The 24,074-nt window shown below is 43.4% G+C and overlaps 1 protein-coding gene across 1 annotated transcript; it reads right to left on the bottom strand.

Annotated features, from left to right (window-relative positions):
• Window positions 1-1,939: 1,939 nt before the first annotated feature.
• On the bottom strand, window positions 1,940-16,363 carry RND3 (Rho family GTPase 3). The gene is made up of 5 exons (XM_061445469.1): window positions 16,136-16,363; window positions 15,939-16,026; window positions 8,577-8,686; window positions 6,924-7,058; window positions 1,940-4,022 (listed from the first exon to the last, which is right to left on the bottom strand). The coding sequence occupies exons 1-5, from the start codon at window positions 16,283-16,285 to the stop codon at window positions 3,771-3,773; spliced, it is 735 nt and encodes a 244-aa protein (XP_061301453.1). The 5' UTR covers window positions 16,286-16,363; the 3' UTR covers window positions 1,940-3,770.
• Window positions 16,364-24,074: the final 7,711 nt, after the last annotated feature.

Genomic DNA, 24,074 nt, shown 5'->3' on the forward strand with positions numbered 1-24,074 from the left:
GAGAAATGCCATACTAACATCAAACTATTCATTAGCCAAGCTCGTCCCATTTCTCTCTGCAGATCAGCTACAAGAAGCAGCCCAAGAGACAAGGAACAAGCTCAGCCTCTTCCTCAGGCTCTCCTCCCTGCCTGCAAACAGCCCTGGAGGCAGGCAGGTCCTGCCTTGGGGAAGACAGTGGCACCAGACTAACCCGTCTGCCAAAGACCTAGCACCACCAAGCCCCACACAAACAAAATTAAGTAACTGTACCTGCTAGAGGCATAAGCAGCTACCAGTCTAGGTGGAAACACACGTATCCATCAAATAGCATAACTCAGACCTAGCGCAAGGTGCTGTACACAGGCAATCTCGAGCACAAATACAGGCTAGCAGAGAATGGATTGAGACAAGCCCTGAAGAGGACCTGGGGGTGTTGGTCGATGAGAAGCTCAACATAAGCTGGCAGTGTGCACTCCCAGCCTAGAAAGCCATGTCCTGAGCTGCATCACCAGCAGCATGACCAACAGGTCAAAGGGGGGGATTCTCCCCCTCAACTCCACTCTCAAATGACCACTTGGAACACTGTGTTCAGCACTGGGGCACAAAGCTACGACAGACCTGTTTGTGCAAGTCCAGAGGCCAAAGAGACAATCAGAGGGGTGGAGCATCTCTCCAATGGATAGGCTGAGAGACCCAGGGTTGTTCAGCCTGGAGAAAAGGCTCCAGGGAGACAAGCAGCTTCCAGTAGCTAAAGGGGCCAACAAGAAAGCTGGAGAGGGACTTTTAAGAAGGGCAGGTAGGGTAGGATGAAGGGAAAAGGCTTTAAACTGACAGATTTAGTAATTTTAGCAATCTAAGATTTAAATTAGACTTTAGGAAGAAGTTCTTCATTGTGAGGGTGGTGAGGCACTGGCACAGGTTGCCCAGAGAAGCTGTGGCTGCCCCATCCGGGCCAGGTTGGACAGGGCTTTGAGCAACCTGGCCTAGTGCAAGGTGTCCCTGCCTGTGGCACAGGTTTGGAACTGAATGAGATTTAAGGTCCCTTCCAACCCAAACGATTTATGAGTTTAAAAGTGAGGAACATGGGATAAGTTTGCTTTTGTCACCCACCTCTTCCTCACTGCTGGCATCCTGTTGGCTCCTGCCCCTCGCTTGGAAGGATGACGCACTCGTGGAGGTGCTGAATTGCACATACTCAGCATGGTGAGAGCTTGCCATCCTGCTGAGGTCTATTTCTGTACTAGAAACCAGCCCACCATGTCTAGAAACACTGCTCTGTGGGGGATCCCCGGGATCTTCTGCAAGTGATGAGTTGCAGTAGAACACCTCAATTACCATAAGCTATTGCACAACTCAGTTGTGCAATGAAAGAATAGAAAAATACTGCAAAAGTGTTTTTTGGAAGTGGACAAGCCAGCTTTTTAGACATAAGGATGACTAACCAAACATATCCTGCCACAGCAGCATCATCAGAGGACTTCTTACACCACAGCAACATGTTGCCAGAGCCCACCTCCTGCTCCAAGAGGAGCTGCTGCAGGGCTGATGCTTCAAGGATGTGGGAGGACAAGCGTCCTCAGGAACTCACAAGCTGCTGGAAAGGTGCTGTAACAAGGAGAGGCACCACAAACCCAGCTCAGCACCCTCCCTCCAGCATGGGCTCCCTTTTCACAAACTGAGGCATTCACTCACATGATTACAGCTTCTACAAATCCTGGGAAATAAACATGATTTGTCACCAGAAATGGAAAACCATGAGCTCAGCAAACAATGGTCACAAGCATTAGCAAGATACCAACTGCTGGGACTTCTGTCTGACTTCAGAGATGTGAACATGTGTACTTCAGTAGACTCAAAGTGAGACATGAAAAGTCAAGGCAAGAGACCTGTAGGCTCAGTGCAATTGTGTCCAAAATACACAAGTATTAATGAACTAACACACAAAGGCCATTTCCACTACAGGTCAATCTTCTTTTTTAATTCAAAGAAAAAAAAAATGGTATTTTAATAAATACTGCAGAAACATTAACCAAACATACAAAGTGACTTCAACAATTAAAAATAAAGTAATGAAGGTCCTGCTTTAACAGTTATAACTTATTTTTCCACAATATTTAAATACAGAAAGCACTTACCAGCTATTTTGTAATACTGCCCTAAGCGCACTGTCGCATCAGTCAAAAGCTTATTGTGGTGGTAAAAATGTCTTTTTCTGGGAAATAATCAGAATGGGTTTTGTGTTTTTTCTTCTTTTATCAGATGAAACAAAGTGCCGGGAACACACAGAACTGAATTTTAGTTATGGTAACCCTTTACCTTTGCGCAAGTTAACATGAACACAGCTTTAACACTTCAAAAATGAAGCACTACCCTTGGGAACAAAATGCCTGTCCTCAACAAGAGATAACCACACCGGTTAGAGCTTACAGTATCCTTCTTTTGAGAGAAGCTATGAAGTTAAGTCAGTCAGTAAGCAGTTGCAAACAATTTTAAAGGCCCATTTATAATGTAACAATAGTATTCAGTAAGCAAAAAGGAATTTGACTTAACCGGTTCACTGATGTTTCATGATTGTTGTCTGGATACATATCTATTAAAGACTAAGGGCAATATCCAGTTTCCACTGGGGACCCCTTAAGGTGTCACAGTTCTTCAGACCCTATTTCCTCACCACGAGCAAATGCAGTCTGCAGCGAGAGATGGCTGCCCCAAAAATAAGAGCATCACAAAAGATAACCTGGCTCTGGTGGCTCATTTGCAGATTCTTGGGGATTTTTGCAAAGATAATTGCAGTGAACCACATCAAAGAACAGCACTTCTGTAACATGTGCAGAGGGCTAGATCCCAGGACCCACCCAGCTCCCCAACTCCCACCAGAAGAAGAGTCTCAGGGCTTCCCCAAGTGGGCAGTAAGGCTTAACAAGTTACCATGGTTGTAAAACTAACATCATTTGTCATCATAGCCCTTAGCACCTTTCATTTGAACCTACAGCAACATACCCACACAGTACACCGGAACTGGAGACCATTTCCACTCTAAATTACAATCACAAGGAGGAATGTCAAGTCAGAGTCCCGCAACACATAGTTTGCCCCCACACCCAATTTGATCCATTTTAATTTCCACAGTGCGAAGACATCTATAATACTGGGAAATCTCAAACGGTTGTCTTCGTTACCAACATGCTCAAGTGCAGATTGCGCTGCTGTCTTGGGAAGGCAAAACTCCAGACTTCTCACATACAGTGTTTTCCTCTAGGTGATGCAAAGGCCTTGGTATACTCTCCATTTTAACAATCAGCTACTAAAAAATTAGATCATATCCTTTGGAAAGCCAACTATAAGGTCACAGGGATAGTTCCTTAATAAGGAGGGCATATTGAGAATGTCTTCTTTAAAAAAATTATTTTAATTAAATCAAAGTGGTAGCATCCAGGAATAGAGCATTAATAAAAGAAACAAGCACTGACAGTGACATCTCTCCTCCGCAATGTTCTTTTCCCATTCACCCTCTTTTCTCAGCACATTCAAACATTTTCTCTTTTGGGTTTTGTTTTTGTTTTGGGTTTTTTTTGGCATTTTCTTCAATGTATCATTTCCTGATGCCACCTCGTTTAGAGCCATTTCTTCTCGCTGCTTAGTTCCTAAGTACAGTCTCAACCAAGAGGTGAAATCTCCATTAAAGCAATGGCATAAGCCCTCATTAAATACCATGTGGCTGTATACTTCATTGAGCCTCCACCCCTCCCAGATGCTCACTTCCTCCTTTGCCAGAAAATCTAGGTCCTTCACATCACTGTGCAACTCTTTGCTTTGTCCTTTCGCAAGTCCGTTGCCACTGTGGAAAGTTCCGGCCTGCCAGGCATGTGTGAAATTCGCTTTGTTGCCCTCTGTGATTTGTTTCGTTTAACATTTTTATTTGTTTTATTCACACACGCCAAGGTGGCAACATGAAAAATGTCTCTGACGCTGTTTTCTGACTGTAAGGCTGAGCATTCAATATATGTAGCTGCTCCAATCTGTTTGGCCATATTTGCACCCTAAGGGAAAAAAGAACACGCAATCAATACCAAGTTTCCACAGAGAGCCAAAGCAAACCATACAACTACTTTTCAGTGCTGCTTTCCATACACAGTGTTTTGTGAAATACAAAGCTAAAGCTCCAGCACTACAGCCAGCAGCTGATTTTGCAAAATAAACAGAGCTTTGGTTCCAAGATGCATTAAGTAAGTATCCAAGCATTATCTCCAATGTTGATAAATACAAGCTGGAAGAGAAAAGATAAGCTCAGTGACCTGCAAACAACTGCAGAAAGCCAGAAGAGTAGGAGGAGGACCTATTTAACAATTTCACCCTTACACCTTAACTTCCATCTGTGAATCACATGCTCACTGGGAAAGGTCTGAACCTGGAACCTTCCAGATTTAAACCTGCTGTTTCCAAAGACAAAATGTATTCTGACTGCCTTAAGGGCTAGCCAGTGTGCCCCTGACCTGGAGTGGAGCCCATGTTACATCTCCATGAAGGAGTCAAAGTTCACAGGGAAATGTGCTGCGAGTTTCTAAGTCAGGGATAGTTATATCAACTTGTAGCTACAGAACAGGGGAAAAGGAACATAGTTACATGAAGCTGCCTTTTTTTTTGATTTTAAATGAACTGAAAGTCAAAGCAGGGCTACTTGTTCCAGCAGCACAGGGAAAAGAACACATGACTCCAAGCAAACGACAATACCATGGTATCCTGTTGTGGATTTTGCTACTGGAAGATAATACAGCATTGTGTGGAAAAACTGAGTTATTTCAATGGAATTTTACTTCCAAGGAATGAATCTTTTCATTAAGTTATGAAATCCAACCACATCCTCACACACTCATAGGCCTAAGATAAAGGCACAAGTCAGTCCAACCCAACCTCTTTGCTCTAATCTATTTGGACTCACGTCTTCAGTATGCACTATTTGCATGGCAGTGATGCAGCCATCTTATCTATTTTAGGTTGGAGTGGCTGATAAAGGACTATTAGTCTGTAGGACGAGCACTCCCCACGGTTAAACATCTCAACTCCTACTAACCGAGCCTAGCCTGTACCGTAGAGCCTCAGAAATGTTTGCTCGGGTGTAGCTGATGGGAAACTGGCTAGCATACTGGAGGCAGCGCGTCACCATCAACTGGCTTTATCCTCACAATGGTTCCTTATGAAGTTAAGAGGAATGGGGAAAGCCCCATTAAGCTCTTTGATCCCATGACAACTTAGCAAGGCAAGGGATTTAAAAAGCAGCTGTGTATCTTGACCTCAGAGAACCTTCCCTACTTTTAAGTAGTGCAGGAGAGCAGTGGGTTGCTTCATGACACCAGGGATTTGGCAACCACAAGAGACACCTCCAATGCTCCGTTTAAGCTGTTGCTTATATAGAAAACAGATGAAACTATGGGAGTTTACTGAAGTACAGGCTTCCCTGTAACACCTACAATTTTCCTTTTGGCTGCCAAGTAACAGCATTTGGTTTAGCCCTTTGTCTTCAGCTGACTCTTGTTTCTAAGGGGTACAGGCTAAGCTGTGACACCAGAAAAGATGTCTCTTGGGGTGAAGATTCACAAATCCACTTGTCAGCAGATTTTTGATCACTGTCTGTGGAAGAGCATGAGTCTTGGCGATTTTACTGAAATATTTCAAAAACTGTAATATATGAAGTTGTGTATGTAATAAGTGGCAGAGTATCTCCTTATAGCTCCAGGGCTGAACATTAATATATACACATGCAACAGTGGTAGTTTGTAACTGGGATGACATCTCCTGCAACAAGCAGGATTTAAGGACACTTCTGAATTGGTTTACACTCAGGTAAAAAAACCCAGCATTTAGTTTCATTTGAAATTGTTTGCGATAGAGAGATGTTTACTGAGTGAAGTGTAGAAAAATGCCATAAGCAGCATAAGCCATCACAGTGAAACACCAAATGTTATATTTTAATCAAGATACTCAAGTTTATGGTATCTTTGTGTTTTCCAATTTAAACACGCTGCAGGATACTGCATTATTAGTAATTGCATATTAGGAGCTGTTGGTTTGGAAAACCTGAGGTTGTGGATAAAGCACCAAGAATTAGGCAATAGCATAAGATACACACACTAGCTAAAGTTACTTCTGGAAGTACCATTCTCGCTCTTACAGCCTGTAGGGTGTATCTGAAAGCACCACTGTGATTCAGCTGCAATGCATGATACATATGTGTGAGTAAGAAGGGGAAGTTTACCTTAGAGTCAAGTTTTTCCCTGTTCTCTAACTCCTCTCTCCCATGGCCTGATTCCTTTCCCTTTCACCTCAGTCTCTCTGATGCCTGTCTCCAAACTTCTGATTTCTCCAACAGCAGCAGAGAACAGCTGCCAAGAATTAAGATGCTTTCTGGATTTGCTGTCACGTTCAGAGGGAGCTGCAAGGTGCCTTCACAGGTGTTTTAAAGCAACAAGATTTTAAAAAGGACAAATTATATGCAATACTTGTCTGGCACAATGCTAAAGTCCAATGAATGACATTCAAATCTAAAGTCTAAATACAGTGATTTCACTAATTCATCAGTATATAAACACCTCTCAGTTACTGTTTTGGCCCAGAAAAGCAATAAGCTTACTTTCAATTAACTTAAAAGTTAATTGAGCTTAACTTAAAAAGCTCTTTGCAACTAACAAGGCTATCACCTTATGAGGCTTGAAGCATGCATTGTGGAGCAGCATGATTTTCTGCTGCATCCAATTCATGGAATAGACTTTACCTTTGCTCATAACAGCTTTCAAATTCACCTCCATCTCCCAGCAGAGTGCACATCTGCCTTCAAGGATGTGCTCATATAAACAACATGAAGAAGTTGTTCATAAAGATAGCTACAATAATAGAAAAGAGTTTTATTTTCCACCCTGAAGTACAAAGAAGGACATGGCACATACCTGATCATAGGACACAGGTGTCTGTCTGTGGTTGGAAAGTTCCACTAGTGTGCTTACATCTGTGCGCAGATCCGACTTGCAACCAACCAAAAGCATTTTGGTGTTCGGACAAAACTCCTGTATTTCACCTTTCCACTGTAAAAGTTTAGGTTGTTATTATAGTCAAGTAGTTGAATGTTTAAATCCAAAGCAGCAATGGATACAAGATGAAGTTTAATAAATCTTGACATTTTATTCGGAAATACTCTTATATAATAGTTGCATCTACCTTCAAGCTAATTTCTTATGGCATTAGTTCCAGCAGAATCTGGTCAAGGATGAAATCTTACAATCTCATACATTCATTAATTCCACTGATGTACTAATCAAGATGGAATGAATTGAGATTGTTTGCCTATATGAGTAAAGGTTTGGATATCTATCACTTCTCAAGCAGTAAACACCCAGCCATTGCCACGGTCAGACAGGAACCAATGAAACCTGGTGTCACCACATTCAATGGCTCCTCAAGACAGAACTAGAGGCAGGCCTTGCATGCAAAATAAATGTTGCTATATATTAGCCCCTGGCTAAATCTGCATGCCTAAAACTAACACAAATCTGCCAAGGGTTCAGTTTCTGTGATACTTTCCTCGGGTTTCTTTCCCTCTACACTGTTATTCTGAGAACACAAGAAAGCCAAAAGTTTCCCAGCATAATTTGAAGAGTTCATACAATCCCTGAAACTTAAAAATATCATTTGAGTTTAAAAGCACATTAAGAAAAATCTCTTACAGAATTAAGCAACAGTATAGTAACCAACATTATCAGGGACAGAAAAGAAAAAGACAGTTATAGATGCTTGCTGGCACAGTTAGTAGCTGGAGAAAAATCTGTATTTTCTGTAGCCTATTCAGAGGCTTGTATGCCACTTGATTCCCAGTAACACAAGAATCACTGGCCCCAGCTACAGAAAGAAAAAGGAACTTCAGGTCATTAAACCTTAATGATAACACTGCAAAGTTGAGTCATACGCAGTGACCAAGGAGAGGACTACAACCACTTTGCAAACAGAGCATGATTATCAAGATTCAATGTTTTAACTCAGGGAAAGTCTGGCACTGAATCTCAGATCACAGAGCTAGTGAAAAAAATCTGAACTCTGGCACACGGTTCCATTTCTATGCCACTGTTAGGTCTCCTGGTGGCTTCCAGAAGCATTTGTCACTGCCTCCTTCTAACTTCGGGCTGAGAAATGATGTAAAGCCATGGCAAATGTCCAAACACTTGGCAGGCCCATCTTAGCCATCTTTGCAACATGGAAAAGTTTCTCAATCTTGTCTGTTATATGAACATAATGTAAGAGACAATTTCTTGCTGCACCCAGCCTTGTACCTCACACCACCCTAAACAATTCACTAGTGTCTAAAGGCTGAGGAATGAGAATTTACTTCACCCCTGAGTGTCCATTAGGGAGGGAGGTTTTGTTTTCAATTAACATTCATACCTTTCAAAAAAATTATCTCATTCTACCAGTGCACAGCACAGTCCTGTCATCTCTGCATTAAAAGAAATAAACTGAAGTTTCCAATGTACAAAACAGCACCACTCTTCAGAGATTTAAGGACAAGCTATTCATACAGTTCTGTACTCAAATGTTTCTCAAACACTTGCCTTTTTTAGAACACTGTCAAGAGTTTCTGGCCGACTGATGTCAAAGCAAATCAGGACAGCATCAGAATCTGGATAGGAGAGCGGGCGGACATTGTCATAATAAGGAGACCCTGCAGGGAAGCAAACAGTATTTTTATTAGTTTAGATTTTTTACTTTCTGCAGTCATTCAAGCTTATTCAGAAAGTTTAGAAAAGTTTAGTGAAGCTCTGTAATAGCATCTAGCTACCATCTTTTCTTCAATAGCACTGTATTCCCAAAACACTCATTGCAGTTGCTCATTTCCCCACTTCCCTTTTGTTTCTTGCCTATAAAAGCACGGCTTTCCCAAATAATTAAGAGTGATGGTACCCCAGTGATCCACCTCCAACCAAAACCTTGCGATGCCCGTAATAACAAGAAAAGGGAAATTGGGTCAGCCCAAGTTTAAGTCCCAGCACTAACCTGTGGGGATGTGACTTTGAGAACAAACCCTTAACCTCCAAAAGGCTTCTTCAAAGCATATTAGTCACAATTGCACTTTCACAGAAAAAATTTAGGCAGTTTTGAAACAAATTAGCTTTGAGTCTTCTAAGCTTCATTTAAAACAAACAGCTCCAAGTGCAAAAAGCATCTTTATTTGTTACAGGTATAAGTAATTTTTAGAAGAAACTCTTGCTTCAAATTAAAGCAACTGTTGCAATACTTCAGCAGGAAAGAATCCCAGTCCTGTACAGGCATGCACATTAACTGTCACAAAAAGCCTCACCAATCTGTAAACCAACATATACTGGCAATAAATGTTTATGTTTAGCCCATAAACCAGATTTTTATCAATGAGATCAAAGCTAATCTAGTAATCTGATGGAACATAAGTAGGTTCAATACTGACTTTGCACATGCTTTACTTACAAAGTTCTTTTCTTCCAGAACTCTCATGTTGTGTGGAGTTGTAGCTACATCTCCAGAGTCAGAAATCTCCCTTTATCATCTGATGACTCTGGTTATCAGATTAGGGGGCGGAAATGTTCCTTTTTCTAGGAAGTGCCAGTCACTAAGCCACATCTGGTTTGGTCCTAACTCTGTTGACGCTTCACTTACTGAGAAGAATGAATTTCTGATTTAGAAGGGTACTTAAACAGTTAAGTGGTCCAACAGGTTAAGGGCTTAGGCTTTCAGATGCATGCCTGCAACTTAAAATTAATTTTTTTAGTCATACATTCCTATTTCTGTATTTTCTCATGTACCTAAAATACAGCATCGAACAAATGTAACAAGGATACAGCTTTCAAGAGTTTTGGGGTTATCAGCTAATTATACCACCAATTTTCCAACTATCTAGAACTAATTGGCTGCAAGATCTCAGAGGCTGAGCAGACTATTAACTGGATTAGAGAAATTCCTCAAGTTTTTAACTGACAGACAGCTCATGCTGTTGCACAAAGCAGAGCAGGGAATGGTGTGAACGTATCGCAGATGACTTTGGTTGGACAGCTTACACTGGAAGAAAGGAGTCAAGAATCCTAGGAATGTTGTTTTTGAAATGAAGAGTAACACATGGGGAATGAAGCATTACCAAACTAGGTAGCAGAAGGTAATTTGTTGGACGAGACTTTTATTCAAATGCTCATCTTCATAAGTGATGTCAATCTAACAAAGAGGCAACTGTCAAAAACTGCTCTTCAAAAAACAAGTTAGCTGTCTTCAGCAGTAAATGACATGCTAGAAAGAAGTCTAAGCATGCTGACTGTGCTGACCACTAGTTAGCTATTCATACGAGCTCAGCTTTGCTTGCAGTGATTATCAATATGCATTTTCCACTACCAATTATTTCCCAGCTATCTCCAGCACTACTATTACAGTGCCTCCATCCTGCAGCCCCAGGGCCAAGTTATTTATCCCAGAGCCCAGGGGCAAGTTATTTGCCCTGGCCAGGGAAACTGCAGAGTAGCATGCCATTAACTAGACACCTGCACTGCTCCACAGCCTGTGACTGGCCACAGCACAGACTGCTGCCCAGCCACCAGCCTGCGTGCTGGTAAGAGCCACTGCCTGGCTAGCACATCTCCCTGCCAAGCTCCAGCAAGTAAGGGCAGGATTGAAGATTAATGCTTGGCCACATGGTTGCTGGCTAGAAAGGAGTCTCAAAAAAGCCTCACCCAGAAACTAATTCCTTAGACACATACCTATCTTCTCACGCACCAGTCTTCAGGGATACAACACACCATATATGTCCATCAGCACATATTTATGTATACATACAGTCACCACCTCCAGCCCAGAGACTCCTTTCTACTGTGTCAGCTGTAGCTGTATTTGTTTTGAGGGTTTTTCTTTTTAGGCTTTCCTTCTGAACCTCTCATATTAAAGATGCTGAGCTAGAGTAAGTGAACTTTTACTGGCAGTCCATCTACTCAGATGCAGGCTAGGAGGAATATTTGACACCACCTTTTCTTCAGGGTAGTGTGTGGCAGAACAAATGGGAACCATTTAAACTACTCGGGCTGCAGTATCAACAAAGAAAGTTTCCTGGTCTCATTCAGCAGCAATAACTGAACCTTTATTACTGCACAAATAAAGAGGTGCTACAGCCCTCACTGTGCAAGCCCATTCAATCTGGCATTTCATCGTTTCACCCAGAGAAACCCTCAGAAGCCAGGAATCCCAGGAATGAGGCTCAAGTCTGAACAGACAACTTGAGCACAGCCCAGTATGGCTGTTCGCTCTTTTTCAAGTTAGTCTGCAGATTTGAAGCCATGCCAAACCTATAAAACAAAAGGAGAATGTAGAGCTACAGGAGTGGTATTTGGGGGGGGGGGGGGGGGGGGGGAGGTGGGAGGAAGGAGGGGGTAAATCTTTGTCCTTGACAAAATAAGAGATTTTTTGTCAAGGACAAGGATGATTTTTCAACTTTATTAAGGAATTGCTGACAACACTGTAGGTCATCTTACTCTGTGATACAAAAATAATCCAGCTGCAATACCCCTTTTTTAATCTGTTTGGCACCTTAAAGCCAAAAGAATTTAAACATTAAGAATGATCTACTTTTAAAATCTTATTTTTCATTTGAAGTACAACATATGTTCAGCTTTTAAACGGAAATAAAGCCCTCTCCAGCAATATAGTTGGGTTTGGTCTACAAAACACACCAAGCTCAGGCTCAAGCGTTATCTTGATAAATACTAGAATTACGCTGTTAAAAGTTAAAGCATACTTAATTTTTTGATTGCTTAGTACTATTCTTAAGACACTAGATCACGGAGAAGCCCTATTTGTTTGCAAGATCCAAAGCCACCACCAGTTCCAAGCAGGAACGTTCAGCCACACATCTTACAACTATGGAGATGAACCTGGGCAGCTCCTGCTCACCACACTGCTCAGCCTCTGCTTGCTGGCGGGCCCTAAGGGAAGCGGTGCTCAGTAACAGGCAAGACTACTATTTACACACCACCAAGCAGCCATCAGGCATTCGTCTTTGTAGCCTTTTGGACTCCAGTCAACTGAAAGAACAACAGATGAACAGCAGCATTCTCACTCCCAAACCCTTGGGCTCACTAATTATCAGCTACATAGAAAACACATCAAATACTGCAGTGGCTGCTCTAAGTAGCTGATTCACTGCTGACGGCTTTCCTCCTTCAAAATCCACCTTGGCTGTTTTGGAGAAAATGCAGGTGATTTTGTATACTGAGCATCACAGAACATGTCACCTCAAAGCACAGGAATATCACAATATTCACGGCCTTTTGAGTGTTTACATTTCTGCACCTCAAACCAAAAACAGGGCTTCAGTAGATGACTTGGGATTCCCAGTCACCTATTCTATTTCCTTTCTAAATGGAAAAACCCCAACTACTAAAGACTAGCTACTGCTACTATGCCATGAAAGTGGAAAAAAAAACCAAACAAACAAAACTATCAAAAGGCTGAGTCCAGCAAACTTTGCAAGTGAAGTGGAAGGCAAAGACAAAAATTTGACATTTCTTTTATAATCCTTATTGCTAGAGAATTTGAGGAAATAGTAAGTTTCTGTATGTTTCATCATAATTTCAGCATGATTTCAGCACAAAACCTTATGATTAATATTATGTTTCTACATGGACACTGAATAGATTGTACAATTTCAAATCACAGTAAAGCTAACTTGACTTAATGCTCTACGGCCCTTCTGGATTTAATTATATGCTAATCCCCAGCAATGTATAAGTATTTATGCCCCTGTTGAGAATTATTAGTGTATCCAGTACAGTTTCCATAGTTCAACCAATAAACCCCTCTAAAATGTTTTAAGGAGACACAGGTATGTATACCTAATTAACAGTATGTGATTTCTACGCCGCAGCTGGTGGTGTACTGGCAAGAATACAAATATCAAAGCAGTCACTTTAAATGGAGGAAGCCAAAAGCTCAGTAAATACACATTACACGATGCCTATGGTAGACAAAGATGTCTAATACAGGAATGCTCTTCACAGTATCCATGAGAGTACAAGATGAAGCTTAAACCTGAAGAAACTTCTACTACTTTACCTAGCAAAATACGCATACAGCTTCCAAACAGCTCAAAACTGCCATACTATGTTACCACAGAGTGGAGTAATTTATGGTGTAGTTAGACTGCAACCAGACATTCCTGCTTTGAAAGAAGGGTTGGTAGTCAAAAAACCAATTGAAATCCAAGTTCGCAAGTGCTTTCCTTAATGCTGTGGCTAATTTAAATCCTTACAATGACTTGCAGAACTAGACAGTACCAGAAAAATATCTGAATAATTAATCTTCCCATTCCACTCTTACAAGAGTGTTTTGTTCTATATTTCTAGGGCCATATCCAAGATAGAACATTTTAAAGTTAGCTGTAAATTTACTGGGAAGTTTTTGTTGTATCAACTGTGTGACTCTCTCCATTTTGTATTTAAGAATTCTCTAATAAAATCCACATTATTATAGACAGGATTGTAAATTAAAACTCATGACTGCAAGTTCTGTTCTCACCCTAACACAAGACTATTTTAAACAATGCCATCGGCTTTTCCCATTTTCTCTGTAAACAAAAAAAACACTCTAAGTGGCAGTACTTTCCTTCCAAATGATTCAGTGCAAAGAACGACATTAACTTAAGTTAGGGACTAATCTGCAAGGCAGCCCATTGCATTCTCCCACTTACAAATAGAGTGTTAAAGATGCATACTAAATACTGATCAAGTCATCTTGAAATAGCTGCAGTATATTGCAATCAAACTCAGCTAAACAGCATCCTTACCCCCTCCCCCAGGAGATACTGAGGTACCTCAAATGACTTCAGCTGTTACCTCACCCCTGTTGCAATGGATGTTGCCTTCCATTAGGATTTAGCAGTTAATTAGTCATATTTTTAAGTTAACTAGATCTAGTCCTGCTTTAAAAATGGTATCAAGACATTTATTCTAATTCAGCAGAGGACTATGACAAAGACTTCTAAAAAAACAAATTGCCAAGAATTTAAGCTAATGCCAAAACATTATCTTATCTTCTAACGTCTTTTATCTGGTGATGAGATTTTGCACTCGGTTGATGGGTTTAGGTAGTGTTTGCTCCTGCTGTCAGTGAGAAGGGCTGCTCACAGAGAGGTAATTCTTCATCTGCAGACGAACTAGAAGATCTACAGTAGTACTTTGTAAGACCAAGCACTGGATCTTTCAATCATTTCCTTTTCGCTTTTGGATTGCAGACAAATCAGCCACTTGATCTCAAGCTTCTGACTCAAGTCGAATTTTCTGATAGTTCCAGGACAGGCCTGAGAAGATGACATGCACATGCAAAGGCTGGCAGGTGTTCCTTCTACTGCTTTTGTCTTTTGAAGTGCTACAGAATATTCCATTACACGGGTGTCTCCAGCCTGACATACAGATTCCAAACCTTCCCATGCCAAACAACTTAACTTACAATCCTGTTGTATTTTAATAGCTAAGATAAAATTTTCCAAAATAACTTCACTATTAATTTTTAATAAACCCTTACTCCACAGTTTGTTACAGCCAGTTTAGTAATCAGGATGAAAGATCAAACCAGACACACGCTAGAAGTCTGCAAGTCTTACTTGGCATGAGATGAAGAAAAAAATCAGTTCAGAGCTACGCTGATACTGGTTGTAGGCGCAAAGACTGCCTTTTCCCAGTAATCGTGTTGCAAGAATTTGGAATCATTTCCTGAACAGCAAGAGGAAAAAGCCAACTCTCTGCCTTAACTCCTTTTTTTTAAAGGGGGATTAACATTTTAGTTTCTGGTAAAAGGACTGCTGTCACATTTAGAAGGAACTGCTATGTCCAAATTCAACATTAACAAGCTATCTACACAACTTCCCCAAAGAAGAAAGGGCTTGTAACTCTGTCAAGCGCCTCCAGCTTTTTTTCCAGTGAATTATGAAGAACAACCCTGATCCACAACTGTGTTAACGGTTCAGTGTCCTTTACACTGACCACCTCCCCCGGAGTGCAGAGGTACTGCAGACTTGCTGGCTGTCCACACTCCTCTCCAGCACTGAGGTGGCAAGCTCAGGGACACATCCTCACTGCACTGGCAGTAAACTTAGTCCAAGTATCAATGACAGCAGGATCTAGAGTTGTTCCTGGCCTACCATGACATCTAAGGCAGCCAAGCACCAAGAATCTCAACCTTTGAGGCAGATGAGCCAGTGTTTTTGACATGGCCACTGAAGGTACAACTGGAAGAATGACGACGATGACCTTAACCACTGCTCTTGATATTAAGAAAGGACAGTTCCCCCCGCATTCTCAGAGGGCCAGAGATGCCTACCTCCCTATTCTTTCCGGGCTTTAAAGACTCTAAATCACGGCGGGGGGAACAGGACTGTATCTTGTAGGAATCCAAACAGGCATTAAGGAGCCACAAGGAACTCCGATGCAAACTGATGTAATTTACCATTAGCATATATAACCACCTCTTCACTCTTCTACTAGGTAAAGTGGGGCACCTCAGCAGCAGAGGAACAAAGGTATCCCCTTGGAGCTCCTTGGATAAGCTCCTTCCAGTTAGGCAGGTGGGAACACATACCCCTGCCCTGCCTGCCTTCCCCTGCAATGCTGACAAATCACTTAATGGAGGGCTGTCCACACCCTTTTCCCTCCCCAAGTATATGGCTAAACTATACCTCAGATTTTAAAACAAACAAACAACAAGACAGCCGAGCAGCAGCCTCCCGTCTCGCACAGCGGCCGCTCGCCTCTGGAGACAGCCAACCCCGCCACGGCGCGGCGGTGAGGGGCTGCGGGGCCACAAGGACGGTCTTCTCCTCTCCCCAGCTCCCCCGACCGACAGGGGCTGCCGCTTCTCACCAATTTACCACGCACGCACACACACACCGACTTCGCCCCCGGGGGAGCGCTTACCCGAGGTGTCCCAGAGGCTGAGCTCGATCCGTTGCGTGTCGATCTCAAAGCTGGCCGTATAGTTCTCGAAGACGGTGGGGACGTAGCTCTGCCGGGAGACACCGCACAGTCAGCCCGCGCCCACCGCCCCTGGCCCGAACCCCGGCCCCATCCACACAGCCCGCCTCGGCCCTGGTCCCGATCCACCCCGGGCCCACCTCGGGAAAGCAGTCCTTGGCGAAAACGTGTAGCAACGCGGTTTTGCCGCACTGGCTGTCCCCGACCACCACAATCTTGCACTTTACGTTCTGGTTGGGATCCATCACCGCTTTGCTCGATAACTTCTGGCTCGCTCTTCTTTCCTTCATTGATCTCGGCTTAAGTCCCTCGGCCGGCCACAACAAAACAAAACAAAACAAAAAAACAACAACAAAAAAAAAAACACACAAACCCGGTTCCCCCCAAAAGGATAAAAATGACCTTAAAAACAATTAAAAAAACCAACAACAAACACCCCGGCAGAGGTGGCAAGGCAAGCCACCCCCGGCCACCCGCCGGTCCCGCGCGGACTGCTTTGTCCCCCCGCCACCCGCCCTTAGTTATAGCCTCGCATCCGCCAATCACAGCCCTCTGCTGGTGCGAGCTCCGCCCCCTCGCAGCTGGCTGCCGGCAGACCGCCGGAGCATTGTCCCCCCTAGGGGTGGCGCCGTAGACTCGAGCGGGAGTGGGGAGCCAGGTGGGGTAAGGGGGAGTTGTGGTGCCTTGTGGGGGGCCTCTCAGCCTGATAAGCCCCGCTGCTCTCCTGACTCCACCGCGGCCGGCCCCTCCTCCGGAGGCTGGGATGAGCCCGTGCTGGCGGGAGGCTGGTGTCATCCTCTCAGAAGCCTGTGGGACAATGCGTGGAGTAAAGAGTGGTCTTTGTGGTGGCTTTCTGGTCATTTGATACAGGCCGTCTATAAACCTCGGTGCTACGAAAGGGAACCGGCGGCGCTTTGTGGCCCCCAGCGGGGCGGCGAGGCACGAGGGGCCGCCAGCACCGTCCCCCCCGCCCTTCCCCCCCCCCCCCCTCCGGGGCCCCCAGGGCCCCCAGAGGTCCAGCTGGGGAGAGCCGCTCTCCTTCGTCCCTGGCTGCACCGCACGAGGGTTTTGTTGGAAACATGGTCACCAGGAGGGTGTGGAGATCTCGGGGGAACATCCCCACCATTAATGTGCATGGTTTTTAGCTTCCTGGTCGCAAACCCAAGCTAAACTGGGTAGTGGCTTGTGCTCACCCGAGGCCTGAACGCTGCTCTGGCTGAAACAGCACTTCTGTAGCAGCGCGGGGTATATCTTTTCCTGAAGCGACAGCCCTGAACAAGGGACGGTTTGTGAGAGGTTGGTAGCACACTTCTCCAGCAAGTGCTGCTCTCCTCTCCCGTATGTCTCTGCGCGGCCAGCGGATGGGCACCCTCGGGAAGGGGCTGCCAACCGACGGGAGGGCTGGGGCAGAGCTGCCTCGCCTACCTCGCTCAGCCCTCCTCGCCTGCCAGCTTTGCTGGAGCAGCCGAAGACAGTGGCGGCCTTCGAGCAGGGGGGTCTTGGCCTTACTTACCCCTAAAGTGGGTTATCCAGGTCACAGACCAGCTCTGTGTCGGTTCTGGGCTGAAACATAAGCGATTAATAAAGTTTACAACATCCTGAAACGGAAAGCATTACCATCTTGTGCATGTTTGACCACAGGGAGAAACTCCAGTGACGCAGACAAGAGAATCCCAAGCATGACATTTCAAAATTTATAGCTAACATTCTTGATTTTGTTCTGATGTGTCACATCTTTAGCTGGTCGAATTACTCAGCTTTAATGAATTTTCCAAAGAATTTAAGCCTTGGTTTCTGCTAGTAAATAATGATAAAACACTAAAATTTGCTGTGTGTGCATTATTTGTAAAGCTGTACTGAATAGGTGGAGCAAGCAACTTTCCATTATCTTCTTTTTTCTTTTTTTTTTTAATGAAGATCTACTTTGAGCTGCTTTGCAGTCTCCATGCCTGCTGTCCACAAACAAGGCTTGAGCTCTTTGGAATGGGAGAACAGTGAAGAAGCTTAGTGCTCACAGCAATTTGGGTTTTTCTCTTTTGTTCAACTGTGTGTATCTGAACAGGAGATAAATCAAGTAAAAAACAGTTGTGTAAATGCTCTTGTGTCTTCTCCAGAGTGTAGAAAATGCTGTTTCTTCATTCCCCTCCACCCTGAAACACATGGCAGCCTCATGGACAGATGCAGGTGGGATAGAGCATCAGCTCTGGCTCTATATTTGTTGCGAGTCCCACATACCAACTGAGGTATGGTATACTATAAGGAGAGAAGACAGGGTTGAAAGAGCTCTTTGTTACTCCTGAATGGGAACCAGGTATGAGCATCTGCTCTCTATCACTTCCTCAGTCACCTCTGTACAGATGGAGACAAGATGCACCAAAGTTGTTGCTGATGCTTCCCTTTCCTTGGCAGTGGCTTGGCTTGGCCAGGACCAAGGGTGCTCGGAAGGGGAATTAGTGCTCCTGGGCACTGTGCACTGGGCTGGGGGAGACAGCTCCTTCGCACATCTCACATGGAAAATTTGCCTGCATCTGGCTATGTCAGGAATGTGGGAACTTCAATGCGCACGAAACACTCATTATGACCGCAGAGCTTCAGTCAGCAGACTTCACAGTAACATCGTGTTTACATGCTTTGTTTGCTCTCATGGTCCAGAGGCTGCCAGTCACCCAACTAAACCCCCGGGCTTTCAGGGTGCCCCACAGTGCTTTGGGCACTTGTGACAATCAAGAAGCTAAAAGTCACCCCTGCCTGCTCTGAAACTGCCTGCTTGTTGTCATTCCTTCGGGAAGCTGTTCCAGATACGTTAATCCCCATAAAACTATTATTCATGTCGTACTCTTAAGTTTAATGCCTTTTCCCATATCTTGATAACTAGGGGGATAATGCAGTGGGGGTTAACATTTCCATTGGTATTTTTCGCACGCAGTCTGGATTTTGATTTATAAGGCATCATTTCTCACTTTGCTTATTTCAAATTCCCCATTTTTCTTCAGATCTGATTTCCTTCTAGACTTCACAGTTTCTCCGCTTTCCGTCCAAGAAAGCATTATGCGTATATTAATAACATATATACAATTTAGTATTATCTGTGGTAATGACTACTGATCTAGTATAAGATTTTATGGGAATATCAAAATACGTTTCTCTCCTTTCACAAGTAATCTGCCTGAACACTTTCTATGACTATAATAAAACAGCTGAGAACAAGTGCTTTTAGTATCAGAATGACTGCTTGATGATTTAAATCTAAAATTGCCACCAGAATATCTCTCCCTGCTATGCCAACTACCAAAGCATGGGTGGAAAGTATTAAACAATATACATAAAACATGAACCTCACACATCCCATCCTCTCCTCCTTTCTGCCTGTGTATGTGAAGCTAAATGGGACGTACATTAAAAGAACATTATTAAGGTTTAAGGTCAAACACTTGTGTATTAGGAAATGCGTATTTCCTGTGTGTCGGAAATGTGGCTCCCTTGTGAGTATGCAGTGATAGTCATTAATTTCATGATCACGTATTATTTTTTCCCAAGAACCTATTCAGCCCATGGAAAGATATTGTCACCTTAACGAGCAGCTATTCAGAAACATCTGTACTTCTCACAGGCCAGCGTGTAATCCCTGCCTCATTTAGGGATGCTATTCAAAACCTTCTTCTGAACGCATACCCATTTGCTATCTCTTCCATGGGACTTATCAATGTCAGATTTGAGTTCTTAACAGATGAAAGGAAATTATTTTTTGCTGCCGCCTTATGAGATGACATGGTCTGAGGAGGCCTGTTCAACAGATGAGAAGCAGTAAGGTCACAAGTACCTGCTAATGCTGGTTGGGCCTTGGTTCATTCCCAATACATAATGTGATACAGCACCACAGATGTTTAAAACAGAGCTCCCACTACTTTTGTGTGTAGCTGTGAAGGTTTAGGACTTAAAATCAGAAAGCACTGCTCTGCATTCTCTACGTAGGGAATTAAAATTTCTCACTTTAGAAAAAACAGGGTTCAAGCAGCACAACAACCATGTGTGGCTCAGACCACTGCCAAGGGACCAGAGCTTTGGCTGTCAAAAAGAAACCCAAATATTCTTCTGTCACAGTGATGGTTTAAAATTGATGGCAGTAGGGTAAGAATGAGCATGTTCTGTTTCATGATGTTGGTATAATAACATGCAGGAACAATGCCAATTGTGAAAAGAAATGATAATTACCTGTGAACTGAAAACAAAATGAAGCCTGACATCTTATAATTTGTATTTTGACATTTAGAAATCTGGCCATCACTACATTACCGAGAAGGAATTACATAAATTTGTGAAATTAGTTGAAGACATCGGTGATTCTCCCTCACCTGACAGACGGTATAGTGCTAAGACTTGGGTGGGAGTTCAGCTCTTCCAAGTTTCAGGAGCTGGGGGTGATGCTTTAACAAAGTTATAAGCACTCTAAAATTATTTTAAACCTCCTTAATAACTAAGGTTGGATATTAAGACAGAAAATAAGGTATTTTAAAATACTAACTGTAGTGCAATTATTCATATGTGGGCAGGCATCCTGTATCTCATGCAAGCCTGGTGCATTTTTCCAGTGTCTGCAGCTCTGCAGTAGGTCTGCTTCTGGGCTCCATCCATGGGGTCTTTTTTTAAGGCATTTATCCACATAGCACCAGTGGAATGGTGGGTGCGTTGCTCTTGACCATTTACCGAGAGGTATTACAGTGGTTAAATGACTTCTCCGGGAACACTGCTGTGGAGTCTACAGCAGTGCTGGTGAAATGAGGACCTGTGGGAGGTGATCACCCTTTTCCTGTGTCTTCCCAACACACCACACACCACCCAGCTAAGGGAGCTCAGTAGAAGCCATGAAAATGATGTGGATTATTCACACAAATGTCTTAATTCTGTCTCTGGAGAAGCTTGATGTTTTGAGAACAGGAAGAAGTCTCTATTAGGATCCAGGTGTACAGAGCTGCTTCTTGCAAAGGGAAGGGATTAGGGTTCAGATACACTCCTGCTGTGGCCTATGGCCACTTGACATTCTTATCCCACCAGCTGGGGAAGTGCCTCAAGTCAAAACTTCCCTGAAGCAGAACTTATTCGTCTTGAGTAAATACATCTAAACCAGGAAAACTCCCAGATCAACACAGTAAAAGTATCTCATGCAAATCCAACATTAGCTGCTTTGCTGTTACATTATGTATGATTTGTTAGTGCTTGCAATAAGAACAAATTGCACGTCAGGGGTGTTCTGCCATCCGTGAAACCACGTGCAGCTCAAGGACGTTTCCTGCTGCAGGATGGTATAGGGAGCAGCCTTCAGGAACAAGAACACATGTGAGAAGCCAAATCTCAGCATTCACAGCCAACAGCTTTAACTTTGGTATTTTGTCTATGTGCCTAATGCTGTAGTGCATTCCTCATGAATACAAAATCAGCACAAACATCGTATGAAGTACTTCTATCCGTGGCATCAAAGAGTAGGAGTCCTTAATCTGGATGGCAATATAGGGTTTAATTTCAACAAAAAGGAAGGTTGTTTTGAGATTTATGTTTTTCAAAGCCCCATCTGAATTTGAAGAAATATCCAGAGTTGCATTAAACTGACCTGGATCTGAACTCTGATCTGAAGTTCCATAGAAATTTGTGGAGAAAACCCTATTGAATTGATTGTGCTTTAGCTTAGAGCAAAACAATTTCTAGGTTTTTTTTTGAGAATATCCTGTAGACAAAAAGATTTAATTTTCAGTACCTGGAGGTTAATTATGGAAATTCGTTATAGAGAATCAGGAGTGCCAGTAGCTGGGGAGACAGTAAAACTATTTGGTATGAAATTCTAGCCTTAAACTGTATAAAAAAATTCTGATGGAGTGGTTTTCCATCAGAAATATTGATATGCTGTAGGCAACATATTTTGCAAATCTGCTTTGGTTTCTGTATTGGTATTAACAACTTTCTGTTATGAAGCTCTCTGCTAAGGGCACATGATTCTGATTTAACCTTTTTTTAATGATATATTCAATTCCAAGCTTTGCTTATAATATATTTTCTGGAAGTACATACAAAATGTGTAAACTTGAACATTTTGACTTTAGTCAAAAGACTGTTTTCATTTCACAAGGAATTCTGAAAACCTTTATTTAATCCCAAATTGGGGGTGGAAAAAGCAACTGAAATTGTGTAATCCCCAGTTCTCACCCAGCTCTGGGCTATCCCAGTGGGTGCTGGGGGCCAAAGGCAGATACTGGGAGCAGTTTCCACGGCAGAGTGAAGTGGGTTAGGTCAGTACTGCATATTATTAACCATTCCTGTGAACGCTGCACTTCACAGGGCTTCCCTGAAGGCAGAACGGCCTTGAATTATTGCTGAAGAGCAGAAAGAACTCAGCAAATAATAAGCGGGGTGGTTTTTTTTTGGCTGCAGTACCACCAAGGCAGTTTAATTGTCCTGAGGAAGTTAAAACTGTTTCTTCTCTGCTCAAACGGCTGCCGGCTGGAGCTGTGCTCCCCACCCCTTCATACCATACCAAGCCTCAAATATTCGGCGAACCTAAGCTTTTCTAGTTGCAGACATACTTGTAATTCTTGCCCATGTGAATGAGTAACAGCAGCGTCCGGGGCAGCAGCACAGACCTTTGGAAACATAGCAGGCATTTTTTTGGTGCCATTTGAAACTCTTAACACGCTTCAGTGTTGATTTTTATTGTTATTTTCTGTCCCATAGGCATTGCCTTTCCCACCATAAAGTCACAGGGCTGAGTTCTGAACTGAATTTCACCACTTATTAGGCTTGTGAAGCTGGTAGCTGTAGCCTCATGGGTGACTACTACCAGGCTGTGATTAATCTGGCTCTGATCTTCAGAAAAACCTCAGGAATTTCAGGGGGGAATGCAGCATGGTTCAGCAGGCTGGCCACGAGCACCCATGTGGGTAAACCATGCTCGCCCCGAGCAGTGATGACTGGCGAGTGGTGGGGTTTGCATGTAAAGAGCCCAGCACTTCTGAAAAGCAAATAGCAGAGAGGAGAAATCCTCTGCTCATTTCGAAGTTCCATATGGGGATTTGGGAGATGCAAGGGCATTCATGGGAATTAGGCATCTAAATCTCTCTCCCGAAATAAGAATAGCAAATGTTCAATCTTATTAAACTTCCCTCGAGCCAGTCTCTGGAAAAGCAAAAAGCTGATAGTGCAATTCCTTGTCCCCAAATTTCTAATTAGCTAAAATTTTCGAGGCAGCTCCTGCATGGCTGTGGCTGTCAGCACTGAGGGGATTACTGCTTCAGAAGGAGCTGCTGTTCAGGGCTGTTTGAGTGAGGTTGTGGGCCAGAGCTGCAATGCAAAAATGAGATTTAAGTCAAGTCCCTGGGTTAAACAGGACATTTCTGGGTCACGATGACCCTGGCCTGAATTTTCACCCATGCTACCTGCAGCTGGGAAGATGAAATGCAGAGTTTTGCTCCATTTCTTTGCTTGCTTTGAGGTGCTGTAGTAGTACGTGGAGAGATGCAACATGCCCAGCCCTGATGCCTGGACTCCCTCTGTGACAGTTCAGGGACCTGCAGCTCAGAAAACACCAGCACTGCTCAGTGGTTTCATCCCGTGGAGAGAGGGAGGAAGGAAAGGTAGGAGGGAGGGAGGGATGGATGGATGGATAGATGGGTGGGTGGGTGGGTGAGTCGATGGATGGATGGATGGATGGATGGATGGATGGATGGATGGATGGATGGATGGATGGATGGTGGTGGGCAGCAGGCTGGGGGCCTCACATCTGCCACTGCCACCCTGCCCCACACGAAGAGCCTGTCCCACCTTAGCAGCACCTAAACCAGATTAGGCTGAAAAAGTGTAAATGTGGACGGCACACCTTTGCCTCCTTTCAGAGGAAGGCAAATGCATGGCTAATCAGGCAAGTGTTGGTTGCAGCAGGTTTCATACACTTTCCACCCTGAGATTTCCATAGACAGGGAAAGTTAGGCCCTCTAATGAAATGACTCAGAAAAGACTAACTGGTCTTCTAACACATTTTGCATTTGTTTTTGTAGTTAGGCATTTTCAAAGTTTTAAATATCTTCTTCCTACACT

Source organism: Pezoporus flaviventris, unplaced genomic scaffold (genome assembly GCF_033815535.1).
Source record: "Pezoporus flaviventris isolate CSIRO_AGI_PZ_B2104156 unplaced genomic scaffold, CSIRO_AGI_Pfla_v1 ptg000001l, whole genome shotgun sequence".
Lineage (NCBI taxonomy): Eukaryota > Metazoa > Chordata > Aves > Psittaciformes > Psittacidae > Pezoporus > Pezoporus flaviventris.